General features: G+C 42.8%; 1 protein-coding gene across 2 annotated transcripts; it reads right to left on the reverse strand.

Annotated features, from left to right (window-relative positions):
* Positions 1-279: 279 nt before the first annotated feature.
* SKA1 (spindle and kinetochore associated complex subunit 1) lies at positions 280-16832 on the reverse strand. Of its 2 annotated transcripts, XM_075077100.1 has the most exons (8): positions 16673-16798; positions 16405-16480; positions 15699-15801; positions 14628-14752; positions 13795-13886; positions 10150-10287; positions 5142-5311; positions 280-645 (listed from the first exon to the last, which is right to left on the reverse strand). In XM_075077100.1, exons 2-8 carry the CDS (start codon positions 16408-16410, stop codon positions 497-499), a joined length of 783 nt encoding a protein of 260 aa, XP_074933201.1. In that variant the 5' UTR covers positions 16411-16480; positions 16673-16798; the 3' UTR covers positions 280-496. The 2 variants fall into 2 exon arrangements, with proteins under 2 accessions (XP_074933201.1, XP_074933202.1); XM_075077101.1 differs by lacking the exon at positions 16405-16480 and having other exon boundaries at positions 16673-16832.
* Between the last annotated feature and the right edge of the window lie 57 nt (positions 16833-16889).

Genomic DNA, 16889 nt, shown 5'->3' on the forward strand with positions numbered 1-16889 from the left:
AAATTGGTTTGAGGGATTAAAAAACAACCCAAACAATCAAATGCTTCCTTTGAGTAGCTACAGAGCCTTAAACAGTCTCCAACTCATAAACACAAAAGGAACATTATTAACATGCAGAGAATTTAACTTTCAAGTGCTGACCTGCAAATGTGATTAAAACCTCCTGTGACCACAGGTGCACCAATCGCCCTATCTGGTTTGCATCTGTAATTTGCCAGAAGACAGTAGTTCCTCTCATGTTTTCAAAACAAACCTCAAATCCTTTAAGGCCATTTGATGTTGCCACTCCTGATTCAGGATAGATGTTTGAAAAAAAAAACAAACCAAAACAAACAACACAAAACCCCTTCTTGGTCCCCACTACTGCCTTTTAGAAAATAAGGGAGGTGAACAGGAATGCCCTCATGTAGAATCTCTCTGTGGACAACAAAATCCCTCTGCATCTCAAAGTACTTCTGCCTTCCGTATCTTGGGTAAGCGCAACATGGAAAGCTCATTAGCAGATGACGTAGCGGACAAGTCTTGAGCCACGGACTTCTCTCACTCTCTGGCAGTGCCGCAGGATATTGAGGATCCTATGGAAGCGCTTATCCACTTTCAGTTGGGTGAACTCTCTGATATCAGCCTCCACAATAAAAAATTCACCTGGAAAACAAACGATGACTTTGCTGTACAAATGACTGTGTGGTGGGATATGCTTAACGTTTCACAAGCAACAATACAACCTCTTTCAAACAGTTCCACATGCTGATGAGAAAATACAATTGGCAGTATGAGGGCCTCACGCTATCTCAGGAACTTCGTTCTGCTTCACAAATTTGCCACCAGAAAGAAGAATTCCCAGCCTTCCCATTAAGTTCAACTACCCTGCACCGGCTGCGGGCCCCATCCAGCGAGCTCCGTCCGTTGTCAGCTGTGTCTGCCAACGGCACTCACACCATGCACTGACCCGAGCAAAACCAGAGAGGCTCAGGGTCTCCTTAAAGATCATAGGACAGCTTTACCGTGGAAGGGCACCACACATCAGTGTTTCAGTCATGGAACACAGCCGAGTAGCTGCGTTATTTGAATCACAAGTAATTGCTTTGCAAGGTCCAAAATAATCATACAACCATAAAATGTCCTGAGCTGGAAGGGATCCACAAGTATCATCGAGTCCAACTCCTGTCCCTGCACAGGACACCCCCAAATTCACACCATAAGCCATGGCCTAATGATGCTCTCTCAGCAGGCACTCTAGTTCTGGAATTGGCCCTTTACAAATAAAAGGAAGAAGCCCTGCATACGTCAGAGCTATGTGGCCCACCATTCCCTTGACTTTCATCAGGTTTGGAAAAGACTAATTCTTTCTTAATTAAGGAAATGCAGGAAAAAGACTAAACCACATGGCAAGGCATCCTCCCTGCGCCTCTAGGAGAGCGGCGTAGGAAGGTCCCGCATCAGAGCTGGCAGCCCATCCCTTCTTGTAGTTGATTAACTACTTCTAAAGGAAATTCTCATTATCAAGTGCTCGTAAGAAACCAGGGCCTCGACTGGAGTTAAAGCATCTAAAAGGCCCCCAACAGAAGGTCCCCCCCAAGCTAATAGCCGACACGATGAAGGAAGGCATTATTCTAAGCACTCCATCACTATATTCACTAGCTGTGATTTCATATTCAGTCTTTATACGCCGCTCAGGTGGGGAATTAATTATACATCTAGTAAAACGACTGTACATTTAATGCTTCCTGTAACATGCCATAAGGTTTTAACCACTCATCTCCACAAAGCTGTGAGAATGCAAAGTAATCTGAAACCAGGAAGATGCTAATTAAGGTATAAGGAAGAAACATCCAATTATCTCTAAGGATAGTAAGCAGAAGGAAATAATGTATTCTTCCGCGCTATCGCGCTTCCAAGCCTTATGAGAAAAGAGTCACAAGGCTAGGGGTGTTCTAACTTGGAAGAAGAGAGTATTCTCCCTCTTCCTGTTGCCTGTAAAGTCAGGCAGAGGCACCATCGCCTTAGATAAGATGGAGCATTTCTTCTTTCTATTAAATTATTGGAGAGTCCTTCCAGTTTAAGAAAGGAGAAAGCAGCTGATGCTAGCTGGAAAGCTGAAGATGCCAGGAAAGCTTTTGTTTAATAAACAAGTACAATGCTGGTTTACACAGGGAAGTCTATTTTTTTAAATGTAAACATTTAATCTTTAAATTTCACCTGCTGAGCGAGCTCACAGGACACACGCTCCGCTCTGAAGGAGCATCCAAGGACGTGACGGCCGTTAGAACCAAGGCCCCAGGGTGCTGTTTAGAGGCGCAGCGTTCCCCACGATATTGCTCAGAGCTGAGGAATATCAGGCCGTGTTTTCTCACAGACTGGGCCATTTTGAGAGTCGGTGACACAGACGCCTAATAGGCTCTTCCAGAGACAGTAACTGTCAAGAGCTGGCTGGTTTCCCCCAGATGGGAACTAGCCTGGAATCCAGGAAGAGCTTGCAACACTGCTAAATTCACATACAGGTGAGAAGGGGAAGGTTTGTTTACTCCAAAAAGAATAAAACCTGCATAACTGCTTAAAATATACCTACAGCTGGATAGAGCCTATTTGCAATTGTCAGTAATAGGGCAATACCCCTAAACAGCGTTAGGATTATACCTGGGGGAGCTGCAAAATGCCCTGAATCTGTGCAGAACAGAATTTCTTCTTATATTTGCCCAGAATTCAAGGCAACAACATCCAGCATAGCAGGATCTTTATTTATGAAGAAACCAGAGCTGGAGAGAGGGCAGTGGTTTGGTTGGAAACAGTAGGTCCATGCACTAAATAACTAGCTAAACTAACCGAATCAGCTTACTGGCTAGGAAGTTACCCTGAATAAACCATGCAGCATCTTTTCTCATCTTGAAATGAGAGGAAGAGGTCAGCTGGCAATCAGCCCAGGCTGAGAAACTGTGGGAATCCTAAGCAGAGACTCACAGCAGAAATTCAAGCAAACAAATCAATGAATGCACCACCTCATCCTGAAAAATGCAATGGATAAAGACATTTAATCATTTCGTGCTGGCCAGATAAGAACTGTCTGACAGCCTGCCAGCCTTTTTCTCTAGACTTTCTAGTCACAACAAACAAACAAAAAATCTACCACACACACACACACTCTCAGATGCTGAATGTCCTGGTTTCCTAACTGAACCTTCCAATGTAAACAAGAAAATAAAAGGCTCTTTCTCAGGTACCTAAAGAAATTAAAAGCCTCAGTTTTTCAGATATAAAAACAACCACCCCAACAAAACACTTCCTTGGAGAAAATTCTCTCTGACTAGTTGTAGCTTTCTCAAGTTGCTAGAACAGCTCCTCCACTGCAGCCAAGGCTGCTGCGGATCACGGTTCAGATTAAGCAGCATTCTGGACCTAGGATGGCCCTTCTAGTGTTTAGCCTCTCCTCTGTAGCCACGGGCTCAAACCCCTTACTCCCAATCTGAAGACAGTAACAGTTAAACCAAAAAAATACTTTAAGTTAAAAATGATAACGCAAGTATTTTAGGAAATCCCAGATTAATATGAGCCATTGTTAGACTGAAGCAGAACTTGTCTAGGGAAAAACTAAACAATCCGAGCCCAAATCAGCGGGCCGGTCACGTGAAGTAGTGTAGCTGCATGCCCTTAGCGTGCTTTCATTAACATCCTTTACAACGTTGACTTTCATGACATGTTTATCCTCTAAGTCTCAAAGTGAAGAGCCAGGCATGTCCACCCTATCAGAATTCCTTCCCTACAGAAGAGATGCATTTAGAATCTAGAAGTTAGTGATGTTATCACCGTACTGTAAATATTGAGAGCGCAACAAATCCAAAGGAAGGAAGAAAAAGCCATAGTTTGTCACAAGGTGACCCCCGAGTACGCAGTGAACGTGCTTAGGGCGAGCGTTCTTGCGTTCTGGCCAGGGCAGAAATCGGGAGGTCGGCGCCAAGGCATTGTCAGAAAAAGAGCTCTTTCTGTGAGACAGAACTTGTGTCTGAAGTAGGAAACATGAGGGCATTCTAAGGACATCGCCATGCTTGATATGCGGTACACCCCTCCAGGAATAATTACATACTTGTCCTCAAAAGGAATGCCAAAAAAAGAGGAGATTTTAATATTAGAGATTTACTGTGCCACATATCTTTGGGAAAACTAACCCGTAAGTACAATTCACTGTTAAATTGAGACAGACATTTTGGTGCATTTTTGCTCCCTTTATGCTTTTCAGAGGAGAAAACTTCTTAAGGTTGTCAGACAGCCCTGCCTCTTCCACAAAGTCACTGTGGCATGACTGATTACCCAGATTTTCCAGCTTCAGAACAAATTTTTAATAGTTCATGTCCATTCTAGCTTAAAAACTGAAAACGCAGTATATGCAGTTTGGTTATCAAACTAGGAGTTTACAGAACTTGTAGTGATTCCAAATACAATCTTTGTGCACTCAAAGTTTTTGCTAAAACACGCCACAAAAGTGACGTATTGTCAGTGAAAACATATAAAAAGTAACACAATCAGTTATGGGAAAACTCTTCAGTCACAACAATAACCCTTGTCGCTACGCTATAGGACTTCATCCAGAAAAGGCAACTGGATTTTATTCTGAGTACCCAGGTCAGTACAGTAATTAGGCATTTCTATTCCTTATGGCCTGGAATCTGCTCTGGAGACAGATCTCATTTCTGTTCTCCTCCCCTTACAGCAAGGGAGAGCCAAAACTTCCATCGCTCCAGGCTGTCGAAGCGTTGTTCGCCCCTGGTAGTGGATAAGAATTCTTCAGGGCCAAACCTGATCTCGACCGCGGCACTCCGTGATGGGAAGGGAGGGAAAGCCCCACTAAGCCTACAGATTATGACTTGGTTTTTTTTCCCCACTGTTCTCAGTCTGAGAATAAGCAATAGCAGGTTTTCTAAAATTTTTCAGGACCGATTGTTTTAAACACTCCCACAGGTTAAACCGTTCCATCAACCACCAGAGTGCCTGGATGGACTGTTTTCTGAGAAAAAGATGCTACAAGTTACGCTATAAAATGAAAAGCGCATGCGGTCATTAATCATTCAATATTTTGTCCAGTGTTTTTATACTTGTGCTGCAATATCCAAATTGTACGAGTTTGGTACTAACATTGCAAACAAACATACCTTTTGTATCCTTAGTTTCTTCCTCCAGGAACCTGTGGTAGAGATTTCTGACTGCTCCATTCATCGATTTCAAAGGCTGATGCAAGATCTTGTACTTGCCCACCACAGCCTTGTTCATATCTTGAACGACTGCGTTAATCTGATCGTATGTTAAACGACCTTTCATATACCTACAAATAAAAATAAAAACCAGTAACCAGAAAGTCACAAATGAAGTTCATGTTTATTTTTCTCTTCCATCAGCCATAACTGAACATGCTATTCCTAGTTAGAGGCGGTTTCTTCTGCTTTGTTTTAATGAACAAACGCAGTAGTTAATATTGTTCTTTTCCTTGATTAATAATCCTGAAAAGCCAGGAAGATGAAACATCAGAAAACTAAATTAACAAATAAAAACTATCCAGTGCTTAAGGTGTAAGGAGCTTTTTCAAGATGGAGTAAAAGTTGCTTTTCTAGCGTACCACCTACACTACAAACGCAGAAGAACCAAGCGGCTTTGCAGAAAATATAATACAAGCCAAAACTGAAATTCAGTGCTTCTGCCTAAAAGTGCAATTTGGTTCATATTATAATCATAAATAGCCTGTGTTTGATCTTACAGCCATTCCTTCGGGTTTGGTTTGTGTGGGGTTTTTTTGGTTTTGTTTTTTTTTTTTTTAAGACATACCAGTTTTGGGTTGGTTTCTCTATTTTATTGTGCAGCCAAATGAGCTATACAGACACAGTTCTGCACTACCAACATCCACTTCTGAGCTTTCAGAGCATTTCATAAGACTAGTACTAAAATAATAAGATCTGTTGATAACAGCCTAGAGGTACAGGAAGCACAGAAGATAAAAAACAAAGCGATGTGGAAATATTAGAACATTGGAATAGTTGCAAGTAAGGCTATTCAGTATTTATAGATGTAAAGGCATGCATTCAGGGAAGGGGAAACATGCTACAAACTGAGAAGCTGTTCTAGAACATTAAATCTGAAGCCTCGGAGGACAAGCAGTAAGCTAAATACAAAACAAAACCCCAGAAAACACCGCAGTAAGAGCCGGGGCAACCTAGCAGCTTGAACTACCCTGTGATCATCAGGCTACAACAAACGGAACCCGGCTGTTTGTGTTTGGTTTGGTATCAGTTTGCAAATATGTGGAACTGAGGAAAGTGTTACAGTTCGTTTTAAGAATGAATGGGGATCGTCAGGCCAGGACAGCAGGCAGCTAAAAGCTGTAGGAAAGACGACTGAAAAGGTCAATGAACAGGAAATTCTTCCCTCATTTTAATCTGAATGGAAAAAAAAACCCTCAATCTTCGGAAAACATACAAAGAATTTAAAGCACAAGTAGCCGATCAGTTACAAATTCAATATTCCAAACCAGAATGTGGGTGGGCGTTACACAATTGCCAACTAAAAATTAAGCCCTTGCTGTAGCTTTTAATAGCCAGCCCCACCAGGGAGACAGGTCTGCACAGGGTGCGTAAAAACTCCAGAAATCGAGCAATTGCTTTAATTTCAGACTGAATTGCTAAGCTATTTGTAGCCAGTTTCCAACGTTATTGATATTTTAATTAATCCCGATTCAAAGTTGGAGGTGCAGCCATTTTTATAAAGACGCTCTGCGTGGTGCACACAAATAAAAGCAGCACTGCTGCCCCTGAAACACAGTCACCCTGAGCAGAAACGAGTAACACAGCCTCTAACCGCAGAAGGGCTCTGCCTGTGTACATGAACTGCTATTTATGGCTCTATCTGCATCCCTTTGCCCATTCAGAAAGTCACAGGGGAACGCACAGAGCGATGAAGATTGAGGCCAAAGGTATAACACACCTATAAGATTGAGGCCAAAGGTATAACACACCTATATTTAAGTTCCTGTGCTCAACAGACACACAGTGAATACACTCGATAAACCCAAGAAAACACCTCAGCTCATCCTGACACAGGAACAGAGAAGCAGGATTCAGCTGCCTAAACCTAAGAACCAAGTGCTCTTGGAGAGGCCCTCAGGCATCCAAGACACTCACACGGGGCCAGACGTGCCAGGGTTTACAGAAAATTCAGTACCTAGAGATCTGGCAGTACATGCTAAAGCATCTCCAGCGGCACCAGCCAGTTCTGCCCAGGCAACCACGGTTCGCCGCCCGCAGCCACGCAGCTGAGCCGCTTTCTGGTTTCGCCGATTTGCCCGACGGGCCGTTCCGCAGCAAGAGCGAGGGCACGCAGTGAGCGTGGGGACACCTGTGTCGCAGCCATTTACACAGAGGTGCCATAATCCGAAACTAAAATTCTGTCAAAAGCAACTGGAATTTTTCTTCTGCGCGTAAACTAACTCCAGCTGTTCGTCTTCTCACTTTTCTATCAGCCGTGGCTAGCAAACCCGTAAATGCTGACATTTATTGCAGTCCAGACATACACTAATATAAAAATACGAAGTTGAGAAGTTCCAAATTAATCTATTTAATTTAGATTTAAAAGAACTTTAAAATCTGCTTCATTATAAAAAAGGCAAAATCATTCAGAATGCTTTTCTTTTTATAAAAAGCATGGCCCAATTTCTTTTTTTTAAACCACAGAAGCCCTTCTCAAAACATTTTTTTTCCTGTAGGTATGAAAACCAAAGCACAGCGCTATGTGCTTCAAAGAAAATAACATCAATATATCACATGATATATCACTGGAAAAGAGATAAATCTCCTAATGGCCAAATCTGCTTCCTCAAAAACGCTTAGTCTGAAAGAAACAAATATTCCCCCAAGTTCCTATCTTCTGAGACTTTAGAGTTATAATGAACATGCAGATTCTAAAAATGTATCTTAAGCGGTAAGAATTTTAGAGACAGAATAAAGCAAGCATTTTCCTTTGCCTTGAATTGAAAGTTAACAGAGACATCTACTATGCAATTGCCCTTTTCTTCCTCCAAAAAGTGTCTTTCTGCAACAGATTTGAAGGCTCAGATAATTTGCAAGTCTCTTACTGTGCGAGAGTATTCTATTTGATCAAGACGCTCCGTATCCGACCCCAAACACAGCATGCACCTTTGTTAAATACCTGCTGCAGAGTTCTAAAAATATGAAGTCACTGAAGACTGTATATCCCTTTTAGTGCCCTAATGATGTTGAGGATTGATTCTCCTTCACTTTGAGCACAGAGGGGGTGAAAACCACCTAGATTTTTCAGTTACACTCTACCACAGCTGCGGTAGGAAGGGAGAGAGGAATGAGACACTCTTGGCTGCTGCAAAACCCACGATACCCAGCTGGTAACGGATTTAGACTCATATGTGACGCATATGCACAGTTGTGCTTTATTAAGTCCCTCAGACAGGCTTTGCACATCAGCCGAGTCCTGTACGAGCACAGCCACTCGGCTCCGGGACCGGGGCTGTGTAAAAATGTGGTAGTATCCCTTGTTACTGTTGCCAGCAGGTATAAAGAGATCCTACATCAGCGCTGACCTGGAGAACTGGGATACAAACCTAATTCTCATCCTTTTAGGAGAATATGTTAGGTGTGAGAAAATCGGGGTCATGGACATTTGCTGCTTCGATTTGATTAAATGGTATGTGAAATCGCAGGCTTTGCGGACTCCCCCAGTCTGGTATCAAAACACTGCCAGGCAACAGAAAAACACCTTGCAGATTAATAGGTCTATTTAAATTCATATAAATCTTCCTCCACAGAACAAACATGCTTTCCCCATCTGAATAAAAATAGTTCTATAGCCTCACAAGCGCAGCTTAAGGTGCAACCTTTCTGTAAACCAGCAAGAGTATCCAGCTGGCCTCCATCACCACTTTCCCCACTCGCAAATGTTCCACTTTCAAGGATAATGAAACACTTTAAGGGGTTATCAGGGAAGATCATAGCTTTAACAGGAGGTTAAACCAACATTTGGCTGGAACAGGCTACATCTACTTCTTTTGCCTTAGCAGAAATAAAGGCCAAAAATTCCCATGCTCCAGCTTTACCTTTCCCAAATTTTATCGGGAGAAAAGTACCTAAGGGAGTAAATCCACCAAACACGAGAGATGACCCACAGAATAAGAATACCAGGTGCACGCACTCCTAAGAAGTAACCAAAGAAGAATCCTTTATTATTAGCTCAACATTCAGGGTCCTTCATTTTTTGGATTGAGCAATTTGGTGGAAGAAAATGGTCACTGCTCACCTGGATATTTTGAAGGTTATAGGAAAGATGACTTGAAAGCCTCAAGTAAAACAGAGATTAAAAAAATCTTACTGAAACAAGCGTTGTCAGGGAACACATGGAATGGAGAGGCTAGATAACAATTTAGCCTTAGGCATCAAGAGAATTTTCTCGTTTTTGCAGAAATATTTGTCATTGTCCCAAAAATGCCATATAAGAAAAGTTATTCCTATAAGACAGACTTCAGACAAGGATACCTATTAATCAGATCCTGATGGTAGGGGAAAAAACCCCACAGCTTTCTATTCCAGAAAGTCGGGGTGTTTCAGTGGGAGGTGTTTTTTTTGCTTTTAACAAGTCTGACTTCTTTTCCTGTCTCAAAACAGATTGGTAGGTCAAGACTTGAGGTTTTCAGAAACCAATAGTTGGGTCAAGTAAAACCAGCATTCATCATTATTTTACCTTTTAAGTGTAACCACACCTTTCATCTTATGAGATGATGGCTCTTTTTTTTAAACGTCCGTTCTCAAATCCCATTCTCAAACCCCATCCATTAGCTAATATATTTCTGTTTGTACAATCGAAGTGACTTTTGAGATAAGATGTTTGGGTTTTAACTGATTAGTTCTGATCTTCCCAAAATATACATAGAAAAAAAGAACCTAATTAGCTCTATTCATTTCATTTTCAGGTTTGCCAGTGTTGCATATAAACTATTTGCAGCTATCATCATGATGTTTCATCCTGTGGAACACTTAAAGCTTCAAAACATCCCCGTCAGCCTCAGCTCTGCAAGAGCTCACTTTCCCAAACCTACGTTTACCACCCAAATTGGCACGACGGGGTCTAAGAAAAGCCACGCTTACTTACGCAGGAACGCTTTGAAATTCTTCTGTAGTTATTAAGGCTGCTTCTTTAATAAGCCTTGACTCTTTGGTAGGTTTCTTTGCACGTTCGGGTTCTACAGCTTTTGTTTGTTCTTCACATTTCACAGTTAGCCCAGTGATGCTGTAAAATGAAAGAATATTAAGTGTATAAACAGCAGATCAGTAGTAAGGAGAATACTGTGACATTATCAAGCCTGCTTACTCACAGGCCTAAGTTCCAACCCATCTGTTAGGCTGGCTGAACACAAATCATCATCTTTCCTGAAAGAAAAATAAATAAAGCAAGCCTACTCCATTTCAAATTGCATACTTTAGCTGACTTCATTATAGCTCTTCATTTCTCTGCTCGAGAGGCTGCTAGCAGGTGAATTGGCAGGAGGCCAAATGCAGCACAGAGCAGTTAAAAATTCAATGTACCATTACATTTCACAGAACATGAGGCCTCGCTTTTTATCAGATGAACCGCAGCACAGAGCTGCAGCCTAAACAGGCAGATTTGAAATACTTCACGGCTCTTTGAAAGAAGTTCACATCTTGGGAAGCCTGACTCATCCATTAATCTTTTGAAGCAAAGAAATTCAACACCATCCAGCAGGCTGGGATTTTTTTTTTTAAATACATAGAATTTTTTTTTTTAGGCAAGATCCCAAAAGCCAAGGAGTTTCCTGCTTTGAGTGATTATCGGAGCGTTATTTTTATAATTTCACCCTTCCTCCAAACCCTCGGCTTAGAGCTTCAAACACCGAGTTAGCTGCCAGCCATGCACCTAGCTGCTCTCCTACTCAGCGGTAAAAGGACAGCAAAAGCGATGCATTTGGCCAAATTCACCATCATCTGACTACAAGGACACCACCAGGCTGTGATGTGCAACAGAAGTAACGCAGCACTGAGCTGACCTGTCACAAAGACCTGATCCGCTAACTCTGACCTAACCCTCCCACAGGAAGGGACTTTCGTTTGACGTGGGGCCCTGCAGCCAGCGAAGGGCACAGCAGTGCCTCTGTTGACCCGAGGGCTGGAATTTGTCATTTGATGTGACACCCCCAAACCTGGCGTCCCCGTTTCCCAGGGAAGACGACTGCGGCGTGTGGGAGAGCGAGTGCCACCTGCTGGGCTCCCAAACTGTCTGGCCCATGACAGAGCGACAGGGGGAGCTCTGCTCCCTGCCGTGCCCCAAGGCGGAGCCCTTCAGAAATGCAGGGCACCAACAGTTAAACTAATTCAGACGCAAACATCTGAAAAATAAGGCGAGGCCCTGCACAAAACTACTCCTGGCACCCTGGAGCTAGCACTAGTGCAGGGAATGCCGGCAAAGAGGCAAAGGGAAGGGTGGGGAATTTGGGTGGTGTAGGGGTGGGTTTGGAATAGAAGGATAAACACAAGGACCGAAGGAGGTGAATTTGCGTCTTAAAACTTTTCTCCTCCTGTATGGTCCAATCTCCTGCCATCCCCCTCACTGCAGCAAACCTCTTATCTTTTCTAGATGATTCCCCACCCCCAGGTACTTCTGCTTTGGGTTCCTACCTGCTACCTGTCCTGTACGTTGCAGCAGCGAGATGCTATGCTTACAGCTCACTGCTGGCCAGGACCACGCAAACAAAGAACCAAAGCTTGTATTCAAAGTCTGGGTTTGGTGTAATAAGAAACTGCTCTCAATAAACATCTGGAGCACAAAGGGCTTGGATACCTTGTACTCGCTTTTTATTTCAGTGACATTCCTCCATTAAATAAGAACACCAAAACCAAGAACACAGGAGAGAAACAATAGTGAAAGCCATGAAGCCACAAAGCCCAATTCGTCTGTGTGGGCATTTTCATTCTTTCTGAGGTTTGAAGGCCTGTCTCAGCCACGTTCCAGCACTCACTCTGTTTTCTGAGGGACTTACCTCATGACATTCACTCAACAGACAATTAGTACTCAGCTCCCCGAGTGTTCTGGGACACGCAGGAAGAGAAATGGAGAGGGTTAACAGAGGAAGGTTTGGGGAAGGGGACTGAAGACCCCTTTACACTGACACAGATGGGTTCTGACCAATTGCAGTCTGTTGGACACTGACAGAACAGCCATTGCAAGGTGGCAGAGCACCATCTGTAGAAAGTTATTAGAACAACTTGCTTAGTTTTACACATGTGGTTCTGTCTAAAAAGAGAAGAACCAGCTAAACTTGTATCACAGTTAACTTCTTGATCAAAAGCAGGGCAAGACTGGAGGGGAAACCAACACCACAAAGAATCTTTTTGATATCAGAGGCGATACAATCACTAAACCAGCCTCATTTGCATATAAACTATCCCCAGGAGGTAATATAAACTTAAGGTAAAGATTTTTCCTAAATTAAGAAAGTTCTGAAAAGGTGGCAGAACCGCAGCGATAATTTCTGAGGAACTTCCATTCTTTCACACACAAAAGCATGAATTCTGCAACACCTAAATGGAAATGGGAATTGAAAAGGAACAAGGCATCTCTAGACACGTTTTAGAAAGCTGTTTCCTACACCGAGGGTTCACGCTTGGACGGTCACGCTCAGAAAAAAAGCTGCTGCACAAGTCATCTCTTCACCAGGTAAGACCAGTCCAAGTCTCAATACAAGCAGTACCTACACAGGTGAGAATATTGCTACATACTATCTAAAATTAGAGTTCATTTTTCCCTTCTGTAACCTTGTTTCCATATCCTTAAAATTTCACTTTGCTGGAATACGCCTGTAATGTTTTCAGCCCGAGGCTTGTCTGGTATTAGGAGCGAGACCAGGTAAAGCTGATAGATTCAGGGCACATACTGGAAGCACTGAATTCAAAGAGACCGACACACTGAATTCGGACAAGCTACAAGGGTGGATATAAGTTCTGGGACCTCCAGATGTCAGAATCTAGGAGAGACCCCTATCTGGCATACACTAACATCACTCAAAAATACAAAGCAGCTCCAAACAGCCAGAGAAAGAGCTGACCACCCTGAGAAAGCTCAGCAGAGTTATAATGTCTTAGAAGCTGAAAAATAGCTATTGTTTCTCACACTTGTGTCTCATTCTCCCACTTGAGAAAATTCTCAACATTATTTTGAACAGCTTCTTAGTACAGCCCTCTCAAGGGCAGGTGGATGTCATTGCTAGCTAAAATAAATGCCAGGCTGTTGCAGGGAAAGGAGAATAAAAATACCACAACCGTAACACAAATCCCCACAGAAAGGTGACTGAGTTAGAGGATTTTTTTCTTTTTATTATATTGGAAAGGCAGCATTGAGTTTCAGTCCCAGTGACCCAGCATTTGGATCACTAACTGACCCTTCAATCCTCAGGTGCTACAGCTATCAAACCAGCATGTTTGCAATTCTAAAGCAAGGAAATCTCAGATTTATTGAAGAATTAGTTTTCGACTGTAATGTCACACCTGCCACTGGAAGCTTTCGTCTGAACAACTTGGTGTGTTATAGGTTTTACCTGAGGGATTTGTTAGAGTGCTAGGACAAGCCTGGTAGTGATCAGTCAGGAGCAAACTCCAAAATCAATACACATAACCACCCTGGCTCCCAAAAGTTCACAGTTAACGTACAGTAAAAGAAGCAGAGCTGTACTACGCTGCAGCTGCCAAGAACTGCCCAGTACCTCCGTACTCACGTACCACATACCAGCTCTGTGTTGGTTTCGGCAGATGGGAAGGAATGTTTTCACGGAGGTGCTGTGCTTCATTTTGATCTCTCTCAGCAGACTTCTGGAGCTCCTGAAATTAATGTTAGACTTCATCAGAAATCAGAAACTTAATATCAAGCAAGTAAAATTAGTTTACTATTAGGGGAATGCTAAAATGATTTTTTTAACTTGAGAGGTGTTCTTTGCTCTCTCTCTCCACATCATCTGACCTCTTTACCTAATTTCCCCAAGAGCAACTAGCAAAGCTCAGAAAAACAAAGCTAAGAGTGAGAAAACATGAGCTTGTCTGTCCTTGCTCTCAAAGCATCAGAGATATTTGAGTGAGCAAGAAGTAAATCTTTAACAATATACCCTAGCAGGTCTGGGCAGGGAAAAGGCGGTAGTGATGAAGAGATACTACAGGAAACTCATCTACATTCTCCAAACACCACTTTCACAAAAGACTTAACACATGAAGGTACTGCAAACGCACAGTAAAACAGCGGATAAATATTCTCATTAAATCAATTTCATAGCTATTGCAAGGATGTAAAGATAGAACTGCTCTTTCAATCACGGTATCTATTATGATAAAGACATGCTTTCAATGTATACAAATTTTTTTTTTTCCAGGTTTAGTGTTCACTCTGCTGGAGAGCTGCTTAATGTTTATTAAGCAAGCCTGTTCTGAGTCCCAGTTCCACTTGTGAGCAGCCTCATGCATCCAAACATTTCACTTCAGGTCTAGAAAAGAACAACGATGCACTTAAAGATTCCTTTGAATTTTTCCTTATCTCATGAAGCAGGAAAAAACCCACAAACAAAAGATTACTTTTAGCAAATTCTTCAGTTTTTCTTGCTGTTGAACTTCCATTTCCATTTTATTCAGGAGATCATGCAAGAGAACCATCTCATGTCCTATTTTACAGAGCATAGATTTGAGGGATGGTTCTTGACCTGTCAAAGAGAGAACATTAAGCCAAACAGCCAAAACACCACTTAACACAAAACCAAAACCACAGTTCCCTCCCTTCCACAAGCATCAGTTATCCACAAACTCCAGCTCCCCAACCACCATATCATCCCAGGAAAAGCAGCAATATTCACTGGTCAAATAGTCAGCCTCCTACTCTGCAGAGCCAGAAGAGTTCAAAGCTGCTGCTGCAGGAATAAAGGCCCCTCTCCAGCATGATGCTGGAAGTGCTAAGCTATACCTGCTACTGTTGTGGGTGGAAGACCCGGCTTTTTAACATAGCCTGGCTTTCACAACTGCTTGGCTGCACAACCCGTTCTCCTTCATAATCTCCCTGCTTAGGGGAGCTAGAAAGCTACGGCCCTTTTTGGAAATGGTTATAACCCCTTTTCAAACAGGAGGTTAGTCTAGATGACCCTCCCGACCAACATTTCAATGATCCTGCGTAACATCTATTTGTGCCTAGCGGAGGATAAGGGATGACCCCAAAACATTCAGATCAATTTCAGTACCTCAGTTTAAGTAGGCTTGCAAACCCCTGCCTGTTTACATCTCAGCCAGGCACTCCTGGAATGCTACAAAGAGACACTTGTATAAACCTCCGTTTGTGCCTTTGCATTTTTTTAATTAGGCCTAACATACTCACCAAAACATTCTCCCATCTAGAGCTCTCCCCACCAAGTATATAGAATATAGACTGCATTAATGACCAGTCTCCAAGCCCTTCAGAGGAGCACACTTAGCTCGTGTTCTCTGCTTGGCACCCAGTTCCCTGATAACACTCCCATTTTGCCATCCTTGCTCGCATTTTTGTTGTTGTTTTCCATATTTCACTTGATTTCACCTTCATGTTACATTCTTCATCTAATTAGAGCATTCCCATTTCCCGCAAAGGGGTGCAAACCAAAACCCTCTCTTAATTTCTTTTACCTATGTTTCTTAATTGAAGGGTCTTTTTAATAGTCGAAATCTTTGTGTTGATGTGAAAACATAAATCTTCCAGGTCTGAGGATGCCATATTCCTGTTATGATACTGAGGGGAAATAAAAAAGAAAGCAGTAATTTAAGAAAGAGCTAAGTCACAAATGCTAAGCAGAATTTTAAAAATTACCGTGATGCATCAAAGCAGCAAAGGGAACTTAACTGAATCAGTAAGCATAGTAACTACCTCTTATTTTACTAAATTGAAAACAGGAAAGTACAAAGTGACTGGTGTAAGACAAGAGAAAGCAGTTTCCCTGAATTCTGACAATAAATGCAGTGTAATATCAATACAATCATTCCTCATGAAACTGGGTCTTTATTATATTAAGGCATTCACTACCACAAAGTTGGAAATTTACTGTGATACATAAGAAATACCTGATTTATTTAAAAAACTGCTATAAGGCTCTCTCGGGGAGCTTGGATCAGATTATCAATACTTAAAGAGGTGGGCTTTGGTTTTTTTTAAAAAAAGATCAGTAATTAACCAAAAGAAAATGCACACTTGCTTGCTAGCAGAGCACGGAGGCACAAAATTTAGCATTATATATCGGTCGCTCTTGTGTAAGTATACTTATTAAGGCTATTGTAGGAACTAATTGATAAAAACACGTTGCTGAAATGCATCTTATCCAACCGCAGCGTAACAAACCTCCATTCAACACTATCGCCTGACAGCCCTTGGGTACACAGCGCTTACGCAGCTCCCTCTGGTGGTCACCTCACACCTGAAAACAAGCTTTTATTTTACTCTTATTTTTAAAACACTAAGAACTAGCACGCTCGCTAAACGAGGCCCTAGAGATTCGCCAGCTTCCGCACCTCAGGAGAAACCGTTACCACCCGCGGCAGCCCGCCCTTTTACCTCACGTCCCGACCCAGGACGAGCTCTTCCCCCCCTCCCAGGGCCCCGCTCTCACCGCTGAAGCGACGGGAGGTGGCTCGGTGGGGCAGGTGAGGATGAGCGAAGCTTCCCCACGTGAAAAACCCAACCAAATCCACCGTCCCGCGGCGGCGGCGCCGCTTCAAATCCGCCGCGCTCGGCCGGGCCGTGAACGGCGCAAGCGCCTGCGCATGCGCGGGAGCCGCCAGTGAGGCGGCGGGCAGAAGGGCGGGCAGAAGGGCGGGCGGGAAGTG

Source organism: Phalacrocorax aristotelis, chromosome W, assembly GCF_949628215.1.
Source record: "Phalacrocorax aristotelis chromosome W, bGulAri2.1, whole genome shotgun sequence".
NCBI lineage: Eukaryota > Metazoa > Chordata > Aves > Suliformes > Phalacrocoracidae > Phalacrocorax > Phalacrocorax aristotelis.